The 13,791-nt window shown below is 41.7% G+C and overlaps 1 protein-coding gene across 5 annotated transcripts in view; it reads right to left on the minus strand.

Moving 5' to 3' along the window:
• Positions 1-13,791, minus strand: part of LOC122548353 (misshapen-like kinase 1) — a 298,781-nt gene that overhangs the window by 136,098 nt on the left and 148,892 nt on the right. For all 5 annotated transcript variants that reach the window (XM_043686894.1, XM_043686890.1, XM_043686889.1 and 2 more), the window contains exon 3: positions 11,870-11,926. In XM_043686894.1, coding sequence (XP_043542829.1) covers positions 11,870-11,926 — 57 coding nt within the window. The remainder of the gene's footprint in view (positions 1-11,869; positions 11,927-13,791) is intronic.

Here is a 13,791-nt window from a genome sequence, read left to right on the forward strand (position 1 = left end):
TAGTTAGTTGAGTTTTGTTTTTTTTCTTTCTCGGTATTTTTCTTTTGTTAAATTTTGGTTATTATTTATTTAAGATTTAATTGTATATCAATGTTTGTACTTGAGAGTCTTGTTTATTTTTGTAAATTTGTAAAAATGTTAAATTTCTAATAAAAATATCTATAAAAAAACCTACAACCTGAGCTACGGATCCTCACAAAAACCTTAAAACAGTATATTCCACAACTTTGCGATACCAAGTGAATGAATTAAACCAGCTGATGGCTGGTAACTGTTACACTGGAGACCTCAGGAAAAGGTCGATACATCTGGCTGGAATCATAGAATCCCTACAGTGTGGAAGCAGGCCATTCGCCCTATTGAGATCACACATCAACCTTCCAAAGACCATCCCACCAAACCCACCTGCTTATCATATCCCTTTAACCCCACATTTCCCACCTAACCTGGAAACCATGGGCAAATTAGCATGGCCAATCCATGATATTAAAGGCTTTAATGTGATCTTTTGTATTTATATGATGCCCCACCCACCTAGGATGGAAATGTTCATGCAAGCCACCTCCATCGATTCATCATTCAATTGCCTTTCACTGCTCCTTTGTAGAAGGTGGAAAGGGGGTTACAGATTCAATGAAATAGACCCTTCAGCATGTGTGTGCTGGACAAAATATCCAAGGACTGAGGCTGATTTAGCAGTTTAGATAAGAAATTGGCTGGTTGAAAAAGACAGAGGGTGGTGATTGATGGAAAATGTTCATCCTGGAGTTCAGTTACTCATAGGGTACTGTAAGGATCTTTTTGGGGCCACTGTTGTTCGTCATTTTTATAATTGACCTGGCTGAGGGCATAGAAGGATGGGTTAGTAAATTTGCGGATGACACGAAGGTCAGTAGATTTGTGGTTAGTGCCGAAGGATGTTGTAGATTACAGATGGACACAGATAAGGTGCAGAGCTGGGCTGAGAGGTGGCAAATGGAGTTTAATGCAGAAAAGTGTGAGGTGACTCACTTTGGAAGGAGTGACAGGAATTAAGGGTACTGGGTTAATGGCAATATTCTGGGTAGACGAACAGAGAGATCTCTGTGTCCATGTATATAGATCCCTGAAAGATGCCACCCAGGTTGATAAGACTATTAAGAAGGAATATGGTGGGATAGCTTTTATTAGTAGAGGGACAGCGTTTCGGAACCATGAGGTTATGCTGCAGCTGTACAAAACTCTCGTACGGCCACACTTGGAGTATTGCGTACAGTTCTGGTCATGGCATTATAGGAAGGATGTGGAAGCTTTGGAAAGAGTGCAGAGGAAATTTACTTGGATGCTGCCTGGTATGGAGGGAAGGTCTTTCAAGACACTTGAGGCTGTTTTTGTTAGAGACCATGTTGAGAGGTGACTTAATTGAGACATACAAGATAATCAGAGGGTTAGATAGGGTGGACAGCAAGAGCCTTTTTCCTTGAATGGTGATGGCTAGCATGAGGGGACACAGCTTTAAATTGAGGGGTGATAAATATAGGACAGATGTCAGAGGTAGTTTCTTGACTCAGAGTAATAGGGGTGTGGAACAGCCTGCCTGCAACAGTAGTAGACTCGCAACTTTAAGGGCATTTAAGTGGTCACTGGTCAGACATATGGATGATAATGGAATAGTGTAGGTTAGATGGGCTTCAGATTGGTTTCACAGGTCGGCACAATATCGAGGGCCAGGGCCTGTACTGCGCTGGAATTTTCTATGAAAAATAATCTAACTATGCTAATTCCATTTTCATGTACCTGGCTCATAACCTTACATGGTTTAACTTCATAAATGCACATCAAAACACTTCTTAATGTCATGAGGGTTTCTGACTTGCCTCAACATCTTAGGGGTGGTGAAGTCACTCAAGGCAGAATTCATGTCTGAGATGGTGAATGGGTGTGTGTGCGTTTTCAACTATACTCAAGTTCTCCACTACCAAATGTCTGCATTTCAAGTTTTCGATATCAACAGCTTTTGAAATTTTAATTTGGTAGAATTTATTCATAAATAAGACAGCAGCTTGAAGAAAAGTCTTGCCAGATCATTAGAACATCAACATTCAAATCAATACAATAAAATGAGTAAGAAACATAGCACAAAATTGGGATGGAGTTCTTCTAGTTTTCAGACATCTAGTTTTCCAGAGGTTAGGGAGCTTGTGGTGTGCACGTGTGGGGGAGGTGCAGTGCATGTGGCATCTGTACACACACCATGTTGTGCTTCTGATTTCACAGCTCATCCCAAAATTACTTTGCATCAAACATTTGAGTCCCATGAGAAAGTTACTGGAATCTTCTTTTGAACCATGACCAACTATTTAAGTGTGCCAGTGGGGATTTGCAATAATCACATCCAGTCGCCCAAGGTCAATTTTTGAGGCAGCAACTAACACAGTAGATGACTATTAATGTGGATTGTGAATTTATTCAATAAGGTTCCACAAGAAGAGACAGTCAACCAAAAGGAGCACGCAGAGCATTGGAGGTAACCTATTGATACAAGCTGGATATCGGTGATGCAGGAAGGAATGGAGATTAGCAAGAATGCATGTGAATTCAAAATGGTCAGGATGTGAATGCTACTTGGGATCCACTTGGAAGCTCGCTTTTAGCTAAGTTTGGAAATGATGCAGATGATGGAATAAAGAAGTGACTACATAAATTTGTGATACTGAAATGCAAGGATGCAAAGTAAACAGTGCAGATGGCTGCTGCAAGTTGCAAAATAACTGATAAATTTAAGCTGAGGTGATGGTGATCAGCAAGGTCAAGTGAGACACATTGTTCACCATGCTTTCTAAATGGCAAGAATGGAGGAAGTACGAAGGCTCAGACAAATTTGGAGATTGAAGCACCAAAATCACTAAAAGCTAGTGGTCAGAGATGGAAACAAATCATTAAAAAGTCTAATGGAGTCCTGATCTTTAACTCAAGTGGGCTGGTCACAGATGCACGATATGCTTGTTGTATAAAGTTCTGATTGGACTTTATTCAGAGCACTGCACCTCGAGAAGGATCCACAAATTAGACAGCTATTGCAATCTGTGGCACATTGCAACTTAAAGTGGAAACAAGAATATAAAGAAGGTTAAAACTTAAGATTGGCACATGGATTATTTTGACACCTTCAGCATTATTATGCAAACTATTTCAATCAAAATCAATGAAAGTAACATACGAAAACTGAAGTATCATGAACACTTTCTAAATCGGAAAGCATCCTGAGTGCTAAAACAGATATTTCTGGTCCTGTAATAGTCAAGATTTTCCAAACATTTTTAACTATAATTGGCACAGCTATACCTGAAAGGCTGCAAAACATGGCATTCAGCAGGACCAAAACACAAGTAATTTTCAACCCATGGTCATCAACAAAATCTACTCTGCAAGTATGTTATAGAACATAGAATAGAACAGTACAGCACAGTACAGGCCCTTCAGCCTTCCATGTTGTGTCAACCTTTTATCCTACTCTAAGATCAAACTAACCTATATACCCTTCATTGCACTATCATCCATGGGCCTACTGAAGAGTTGATTAAATGTCCCTAGTGTATCTGACATGACTAACACTGCTAGCAGTGCATTCCACACACCCACCACTCTCAGAGTAAAGAATCTACCTCTGAAATCTCCCCTAAATCTTCCTCCAATCACCTTAAAATTATACCCCCTCGTGATAGACATTTCCGCCATGGGAAAAAGTCTCTGGTTATCCACTCTATCGAGGCCTCTCAACATCTTGTACGTCTCTATCAAGTCACCTCTTATCTTCTTCGCTCCAATGAGTAAAGCCCTAGGTTCCTCAACTTTTCTTAAGACATACTCTCCAGTCCAGACAGCATCCTGGTAAATCTCCTCTGCACCCTGTCTAAAGCTTCCACATTTCTCTAAAGTGAGGCGACCAGAACTGAACACAATATTCTCGACTCTGACAGCCTCTTGTCGACAATTCTGCACAAGTATTTCTTTAAAAATCTCATCAGTATAGCCATTCCCATAGCTTATGCATCTGCAATCATTATAAGAGGCTGTTTTTGATGATAGTGTGCAAATGGCAACATGCACAATGGTTCACTGAAATACACCCACTCCCAAAATGCGGGTGTTCAGTGAAGACCAGAATTTTTTTAAAAAGCAAATATTACTGTCATCGTACAAAAAGGTTCATTTCAACTTTCAAGTCATTATTTCATTTAATTTTAAAATAATTAGCTACCATTAATTGTTTAAGCTGCTCAAAATTCTGTCCCGCACGTTTCAGGAACATGTTTGTTTAACAGTGGTCAACCACAATGCCCACTTGCAGAACATGGAACTGGTTACAAGTACAGCCATGATGACCACAACAAACAAAATAAATGGTGAGTGAATGAACACAAGGGGCTAATCTCAAGGGTGCATCCATGTAAATCATGCATTTCAATGATCAGATGTTGTTTAAAATCGTCCTACTATCCACAAGTCACAAAAGAAGCAAATCAGAAACCAACCGGTTACTTAAATCAATATATAAACTTGCTTCTTATCCCATTTGTTGGCTTGATTTGACTTGGATTTCTCTTTCCAAATTGTTAGTTATTTTCTAAATTTTGGCTGAAACACTGTTGACTTTCTCTTTGAACAACAAGAGCAGGGGAGAAATTTGTACACTGCAAGACGGGGATACAGTTTTCTCAATTTGGTCTCCATACCGATGAGTGATCCCGTCAGGCAAATTGTTTTCCAAATTCAGAAGCCAAGAGGGAAAGCTCTGCCCATGGTGCAGAACACCACCACATTTGAATAGCTCGATTATCTGGCAGCAATTAGGCAATGCCAAGTTCAGATTTTCAAAATCAAGCCACGCAGGAAAGGAGGACAGGCTAGCAAGTCGGCTGAGAGAGGCAAGGAATTCCAGAGTTTTGCGCTGCGAAGCAAGAACTGAGTTTAAGGCTCCTGTGACAAATCTTGACATAATTCAAGAAGCAACCAGGCAGCAGTAGCAGCATACAAGACTACAGACTGAGCCAGAAGGTTTGGGTTCAAGTCTCACCTTCCCCAGACCCACCATACATGTTTATAATTAAACCACCTTGACAACTATAAAATTATAGGATAGCAACCTAGCAGAAATGGGGGAATTCACAGAAGCACTCGCCATAGTATTACTGACATTAAAAGAAAGTGAAAGAGCTGTCCCAAGAAGTAGGTAGTGATAGATTTGATCAAATTACAAACCTTTTCTTCAATTCAACCCAGAGGCGACAACTAGAAATTCTAGAAATAGGTTCCTGGATATGGAAACAAGCTCTAAATTGACTTCTATTTTGAATGTTATTAGTTGCTGATGAAAAAGTAGAGTTTGGCAAATAAAAGTTATGTTGTTAGCATTGGAATTGCAGAAGTTCCATTTAAGGTGTGTGGGGGACTTAGAAGTAGAAAGCTGACAGTTAAAGGACCAAATGTGCATAAGGAAAGATGCATCTGTAGTTCAGATACTCTGATCCTATGAAGCATTACCAAACTGAGGAAAAGAAGGAAGACCAAGTTAAAATCATTCAGCTCTGTGAAGAGGCGACTGGAAATCATGGAGGGAAGCAAGAACTTAAAAGACCTAGTGGAAGGATGTTGTGAAACTTGAAAGGGTTCAGAAAAGATTTGCAAGGATGGATTTGAGCTACAGGGAGAGGTTGAATAGGCTAGGGCTATTTTCCCTGGAGCATCAGATGCTGAAGGGTGACCTTATAGAGGTTTATAAAATCATGAGGGACATGGATAGGGTAAATAAACAAAGTATTTTCCCTGGGGTGGTGAAGTCCAGAACTAGAGGGCATAGGTTTAGGGTGAGAGGGGAAAGATATAAAAGAAACCTAAGGGGCAACGTTTTCACACAGAGGGTGGTGTGTGTATGGAATGAGCTGCCCGAGGAAGTGGTGCAGGGTGGTACGATTACAACATTTAAAAGGCATCTGGATGGGTATATGAATAGGAAGGGTTTACAGGGATACGGGTTGGGTGCTGGTAAGTGGGACTAGATTGGCATGGAAGAGTTGGACCAAAGAGTCTGTTCTGTGCTATACATCTCCATCACTCTATGGCTCTAAATGGAATAAGGTAACACAGAATAAAGGTTAAGCCTCCCTCCATCTCAAAGTACCTTGGTTATATTTTCCCCCCATTTCACAGCCTAGCTCTATTAAGCAAGGCCACCCAATTTTGTGCCAATCTGTGAGAAGACTTCCATCATGAGGAAGCTGGAGAGATAATATAAATCACTCAATCAGATTAAAAACCAGACCCTGGATATGAACTAAGAGCCCGCTGACATACCCAATATAAGACTGCTGCATTTTTAAAAAATCTATGGTACTAAAAGCTGGTCAATAATTTTGTTACAAATCTTTGATATTGTGAAAAACCCAAAACACTCAGTAGCAAAAATAGAAAATGCTATATGCAATTGGTTCTGCTTTAATGTGAGTTTGTCTAACACAAATTGGCTATAATGCGAGTGAAGAGTTTAGACCGTTATTTGTAGAACGCCAACTTTCCTTTTCTGTATTGGCTATGACACGATTCTGGCCCCATTAGTTTAAATGGTGCTGCTATTACATGATTTTCTTATAATGCAGGATCGCATGAGAACAGAACTATTGCGTTTTTATCAGAACCGACTATAGTAGAGGTTGGAAAGATGATCAAAGACACAGGCAGAATGGGTTTTCAGAAAGCTTCCAACACCTGCCTGGAGAGGTGGGAAAGCAGAGAGATATAGGGAGAGTTCAAAAACAATGGACTAAAGTACTGCTACCAAAGTTGGACAAAGGTGAGGCAAACGACCAACGGTATTAGAAACAGAGCTATTACAGTGATTCTGTGAGAAATAAGAGGACGGCACGGTGGCACAGTGGTTAGCACTGCTGCCTCACAGCGCTAGAGACCCGGGTTCAATTCCCGCCTCAGGCGACTGACTGTGTGGAGTTTGCACGTTTGCGCTTCAGTGGGGCGGTGTGGACTTGTTGGACCGAAGGGCCTGTTTCCACACTGTAAGTAATCTAATCTAATCTAAAAGCATCTGTAAACGAGGACTTTCAACGTACTGGGGAATAAAAAGCCAGCAGAACGGATAGAAATAGCACCCTTGCCTTGATTGCCTACTATTGAGTGGTTCTCTGCACCCAAGAGAAATTAACCATACTAAACTCCAGTAACAGCGAAGTATTACACAGTCTCTTCCAAAAGTAGCTGAGTCAGTTATACAGATTTCCCATATGCATACTTACGTTTACTAGACTAGCAATGGAAAGAATTTGCATGAATGTTGTGGTTTTCATGACCGAAAGCCTTGTTAACAGCTCAATTCGCCATCAATTGAAATATTAAAACTAGCCTCAGGGAAGTTCAACATGGAAATCAAAGCAGGTTCTTTGTGGGTTCACCTCACCATTGGCTCCTAAAGACCACCACGTTAGACGCCAGGCACATTCTTGAGCACTGCCTGCAAGCAAGTCAAATCCACAGGTACTGGCATCCAACATGTGCTAGCCTCTATGAATCCACATCGCACATCTCTGATTCACATATTACTGCTGTTCAACATTACGTCAGGGGTCCCACCAGTAATAGGCATTGCAACACTGCAGCGAAGCACACTCAGGAACATGTACCCAAGCTCATGGATTGGAATACACCACAACTCTGAGCTCTTCACTTTCTGGTACAGTACTCACTCGGAGCCTCCTTGGATGCTTCCAGCATTCCTGCCTTGCATTGACTTGCTTTTTTGCAGTTTGCCCCCTCAGCCAGAGATACTAAGCTTACATTAAGACTACTATCTTTATTGCCTTGCAGTTCAGCACAGACACAAAGCCAGGAAGCTTGCCATGGTTGTCTGCAGGCTTCAGTCCTATCAAAGGGGTGAGATCTTTGTCGACACACTTGAAATCAAGGGCAGCCTCCAATATCAGTCCAGGCCCTGCTCAGGTGGAAGAAAGTGAGGACTGCAGATACTGGAGTGTCAGAATCGAAAAGTGTTGCGCTGGAAAAGCACATCATGACTGTTGATGATTGCTGATGAAGGCTTTATGTCTGAAACCTCAATTCTCCTGCTCCTCAGATGCTTCCTGACCTGCTGTGTTTTTCCAGCACCACACTTTTCGATCCTGCTCGGGTGGTCAGTCAGGACTGCTCTCCTAAGCAATGAGGATTCTAATAACAGACAACACACCACCCATTTGGATTCTTTCTACTCAGCTGGGTTAGTTTTCTCCTGGAATAAGAGGCACATATTACTGAAGGATAAAGTTGGCAACATGTTTATTACTGTTGGAGCAGGTGATTCAACTGTGCAGAGGGCATGAAGGGTTATCAGGTTGCAGATTGTGGTAGGTGAAGGGGAGTGGGAAGACCCTGCATGCATTAGTGAGAGTGGTCAAGCATGAACCTTGGTGGGCCCAGTGGCAGTGATAGATAGTAGGACACAGAAGAGAATGGCATTTATGCTGATGGAATGGAGAAGGTCACTGACCTTCTTCCTCCAGTGTTGGGCATTGCTCCAGATGGTTTAGACTGCTCTAACATAGGTGGCAATCTTGGATCGAGCTAGCATGGTCTGGTGTCACAGCCTCACTGCTGGTCCTGAAGAAACAGGAAGATTTTCTCATACACCACCCCACCCCACCTAGCAGAAACCCCAGGTCCATGCCAAAAAGTGGGATGCCTATTTCCCCTGTATGCTGTGCTTGGCATACGCATCAGGAACTGTTCAGGCTGACGGTGCACAACATTTTGGTAAGGCAAACCAATACAGGATTTATACAGTTAATGGCAGGGCAGGGGGAGTTTCACCAAAGAGACTGAGGGGTTCAGGTGCATAGTATCTTGAAAGTGGAGTCACAGGCAGACGGGAGTATAGGAAAAACACTGAGTATAGGAGTTGGCATGTCATGGTGCAGCTGAACTGGACACTGGTGAAGCCACCTTTAGAATTCTGCATACAACTCTGGTCGCTTTTCTATAGGAAGGATGTTATTAAACTTGAAAGAGTGCAGGAAAGATTTACAAGGATGTTACTGGGAATGGAGGATTAGAAGTTTAAGAGGCGGCCGAATAGGAGAGCTTTTTTCCCTGGAGCATTGATGGCTATGGGGTGATTTTATAGAGGTTTATAACATCATGAAGGGCATAGGGTGAATAGTCAAAGTCTTCTTCCTGGGGTTGGGTAAAAACTAGGGGCAGCATGTGGCTCAATGGTTAGCACTGCTGCCTCACAGCACCTTGGTTCAATTCCAGCCTCAGCTATCTGTCTGTGTGGAGTTTGTATGTTCTCCCTGCATGTCTGCATGGATTTCCTCCAGGTGCTCTGGTTTCCTCTCGCAGTCCAAAGATATGCAGGTGGGGTGGATTGGCCATGCTGAAATTGCCTGTAGTGTATAGGGATGTATAGACTAGGTGAATTAGCTATGATAAACGTGGGAGTTCAGGATATGGTGGGGGTGTGGGTCTGGGTGAGATGCTCTTCAGAGGGTCGGTGTGATTCGATGGGAAAATGGCCCCCTTCCACACTATAGGGGTTCAATGATTCCAGAGGGCATAGGTTTAAGGTGACAGGGAAAAAGAGATTTTAAGAACCTGAGGCATAACTTTTCATGCAGAGGGTAATGCATTTAGAAAATATGAAAATATAATTACATCATTTGATGGGTATGGGAAGGGCTTAGCAGGACATGGGCCAAATGCTGGCAAATGTTGCCTAAGTCAGATTGGGAAGTCTCACTGGCAAGACAGAGTTGCACTGAAGAGTCTCTTTCCGTGCTGTATACCTCCATAATAATTCTTCACTATCCAGATATCTAGTCCCACCCGCCAGCATTTGGCTCATGTGTCTTGGTTTTGTTTAAATTAGATTAGATTCCCTACAGTATGGAAACAGGCCCTTCGGCCCAACAAGTCCACACCAACCCTCCGAAGACTAATACCTCTGACTAATGCACCGAACACTATGGGTAAATTTAGCATGGCCAATTCACCCGACTTGCACATCTTTCAAGTGTGGGAGGAAACTGGATCAACCGGTGGAAACCCATGCAGACAGCGGGAAGAATGGACAAACTCCACACAGACAGTCGCCTGAGGTTGGAATCAAACCTGGGTCCCTGGTGCTGTGAGGCAGCAGTGCTAACCACTGAGCCACTATGCTACCCCAGATTTTAATAACTTTAAGTATATAAAATTGAGGGGCATGCATAGTGGTCAGAGTCACTTTCTCAGGTTAGAAATGTCAAATACAAGGGGGCACAGGTTTATAGTGGGGGTGGGGGGTTTAAGGAGGGGATCTGCAAGGAAAGTTTTTCTTTTTTTCTGAAAAATAAAGGCAGCCGTGGGAGCCTCGAACAGGCTGCCTAGAGCAGTGGTAGAAGCAGATATATTAGCCAAGTTTGAAAGGCATTTAGAGTCATTTGAAATGCAGGGAATAGGGTTCCTGTGCTGCACTGTTCTATATATTTCCAATATACAGCTCTTGGTTGATTGATGCCCCTGGAAAAGACTTTAGCCAGCCTGATGTTCGTCAGCAATTCCTCTTTAGCTTTCCAGTTGCTTTATTTTGAAAGCTCTCCCCTAAACCTCTTCTGCTGGACTAGCTTATGAAGAACACATTTGTATCATAGGTATTTTCACATCATAAAATTAAGGGACTGAAGCAGAGAACAGTCATGAATACTTGTTTGTTAGATTGAATGGATATATACAGTGGTGCACCCAGGGGGCAGACTGCTTTCTGGTGCACATGTGTACATCTCATGCTTGATACAATGTCATAGATAATAAAGAAGATAACAGCAGTCAGGCCGGTAAATAGACAGAGCCATGGCAACCAAACTTAATGCAGACAAGTGTGAGGTTATTCATTTTGGTAGACTGAGGGGAAGAAATCAGAATTAAATAGTATAATTTACAGTGAGTGCAACAGAGCGAGATCATGAAGTTACATAGACAGGTCTTTGAAGATAGCAAGACAATCTAAGGAGGGAAGGGAAATGAGGATATAGGGAAAATAGATAACTATTTGAAGAGAAACTTTCTGAGCAGCTTTAAAAAAACAAGTAGAGGAGTGAATTAACTGGATGACCCTTTCAAAGAGTCTACGAAAGTACAATGAGCCAAATAGCCACTTGCTGCACTAAACCATTCTGAGTTTACAAAGAGAGACGTTCAAGAGGTGCTATAATTGCTCATTTATGAATGGCAAAGGAACAAGATCACACCAATACAGCTATTTATTTTGCCTTGCTCAGAACTTCAAAACCAGAGGAAACAACCTGTGCTTGAAGGGGTGAATTATAAACTCATCTGAGGAAACATTATTTCCAGAGACCAAATGGTCAGTCTATAGAACTGACTCCTCAGTATGCAATAATAGCATAAAATATGGATTCATTAAATACAAGGCCATAAATCTCTTCTGTAAAATATGACTCGAAGATGCAGTATGAGTAATTTGAGAAAATGTGGCAAGCATTCCACATTTGGGAGGAGCTGTCTTTTGGACTGTGTTTTCTGATACTTTGGTTTTCCATTACCTCCTGACTGGATCGACTGCAGAATCATTAATAATGATCAATTGTTACAAATCAGCAACAACTCCACTACTGTTAAATTAGGTTGATCAAGATGGTTGACAGCAAAATAAACTGAACTTGGTATTTTATCAGCTAGATACTACCATTACAACATGAGAAGGAGGTTTCTCAAATATATTGAGTCTATTTTTTAAATTAAGTAACATTTAAAAAAAAAGTTTGGTCCAATGTTACTTCACAAGACAACAGCTACCATTCTAATTCTCCTAACTGAAGACTGCTCTTACCTCTGTGACATCCATAACTTTGATGGCTGCAAGCTGTCCCGTTTTGACATGTCGACCCTAGATGAAGAGAAAAATAAAAATCAGCATTTCTACCTCACAAAAATAGTCATTCTCGAATGAGCTTGCTGCATGTTATTGTCACTGAGTTGACAAATATTTTTGTCTTTATTTATAGGAGTATGAAACCAGAATGGTAGCTGACAGTCACCAATGCTTCCAATATGGGATCTGCAAGGAAAGTTTTCACCTTATGAACAAAATAATTGGCTTTTGACACCACTGTCAGCAAAGAGTTGAAGGTGTGGTAGAACTTACCAACAAATGTACAGAATAAAGTTAAGAGTCTGTTTGAACTGAACCAAACATAATTCGCTACAAGCTACAGGAAATTCTTCAAACAAGAGTAGGGTGATCTCTCCAAAACCTGGAATACATCTAGATAATACAAGGTGCAGGAGTTTAAATACAAAGAACCAGCATAGCGGCCACCAAGCAAGACTGGCTATTGAATCCAATCATCACCACCAGGACTAGAAATAATGCTGCAACTCGGGGCAGATAAAAAATACTTGTGTTCTAATTTGAGGACTGTGTATGTGCACCTATATTTACATAACACATACAGTTAAGCAGGCTCCACAGTGTGTATAAAATTAACCAAGCAACCTAATTTGCACATGACTAGTTGACTCGTCAAAAATAGCCATTCTGGCACATGACCCAAAACGTCTCAGATCTTGTGCATTATTGTTCAATGATAACAAGACGACAACAATGTAGAACACCCCTTTCCACTTCAAATGGGTTTATGTAGACATGGGGAAGAACAATCCATGTAGATTTCATGAGAAACCTCAAATGAAAGGTGATTTGCAATTAACAGAAAACAGAGTGGCTCAATGATAAGCACTGCTGCCACACAGCGCCAGGGACCCGGGTTTGATTCCAGCCTCAGACAACTGTGTGTTGAGTTTGCATATTCTCCCAGTGTCTGCGTAGATCTCCTCCGGGTGTTCCGGTTTGCTGCCACAGTCCAAAGACGTGCTGGTTAGGTGAACTGGCCAAGCTAAATCACCTACAGTGTCCAGGGATGTGCAGGTGAGATGCATTAGTCTGGGGAAATGTTGAGTAAGGTGGGAGGAGAATGGGGCTGGGTGGGATACTCTTTAGAAGGTCTTGTTGGGCTGGATAGCCTGTTTACACACTGTAGGGATTCAATGATACTTTGTTGATATGTTACATGTCATTTTAATGCTCATTTTCTACTGTTCAAATGTAGACAGCTGGTATAGATGACAAGTATCATCTGTGTGGCATACTGGATTACACAGAAAGAACCTCTCCCACCCAGTCAAAACATCTCAAAATCCTTCCAGAGTACACTAGCCAAAGAGATGCAGCTTCAGTGGACCTGGCACATCCTCAGAATGAAAACAGAATTAGGAGTAGAATTAGGCCATTTACACAATCAAGTCTGATCTGCCATTCGACAAGATCATGCCTGATCTAATAATCCTCTACTCCAATTTTCTGCATTTTCCCATAACTGTGGATTAGCTTACTGATTAATCATGTCTCTCAACTTTGAATATTCTTAATGGTCCAGTCTCAACAGCCTCTCTAGTCAAGAATTCTATAGACCTCAAGGTCCTGCTTCAAGAATGCTTGGTGAGCATCACATGAAGATACTAGACACCAATGATCACATCTGACTGTTATTATCTGGCAAAAAGAAGGCTCACACACACAATAATAACCAGTGGCTACATCAGTTTGGAGCCAAATACAATAACAAACACTAACACTTAATGAGTTTAGTGAGTGGTCCATGTGCTTCGAGAACTCGCTTTCACAGCAATGAGTGAAGGTGGGCCACGGAAAAACATCCCACTTCAATGGATTCCTTGCTGGGTCTCCAGTTT

The sequence above is a fragment of the Chiloscyllium plagiosum genome, unplaced genomic scaffold (genome assembly GCF_004010195.1).
Source record: "Chiloscyllium plagiosum isolate BGI_BamShark_2017 unplaced genomic scaffold, ASM401019v2 scaf_52, whole genome shotgun sequence".
NCBI classification, from domain to species: Eukaryota; Metazoa; Chordata; class Chondrichthyes; order Orectolobiformes; family Hemiscylliidae; genus Chiloscyllium; species Chiloscyllium plagiosum.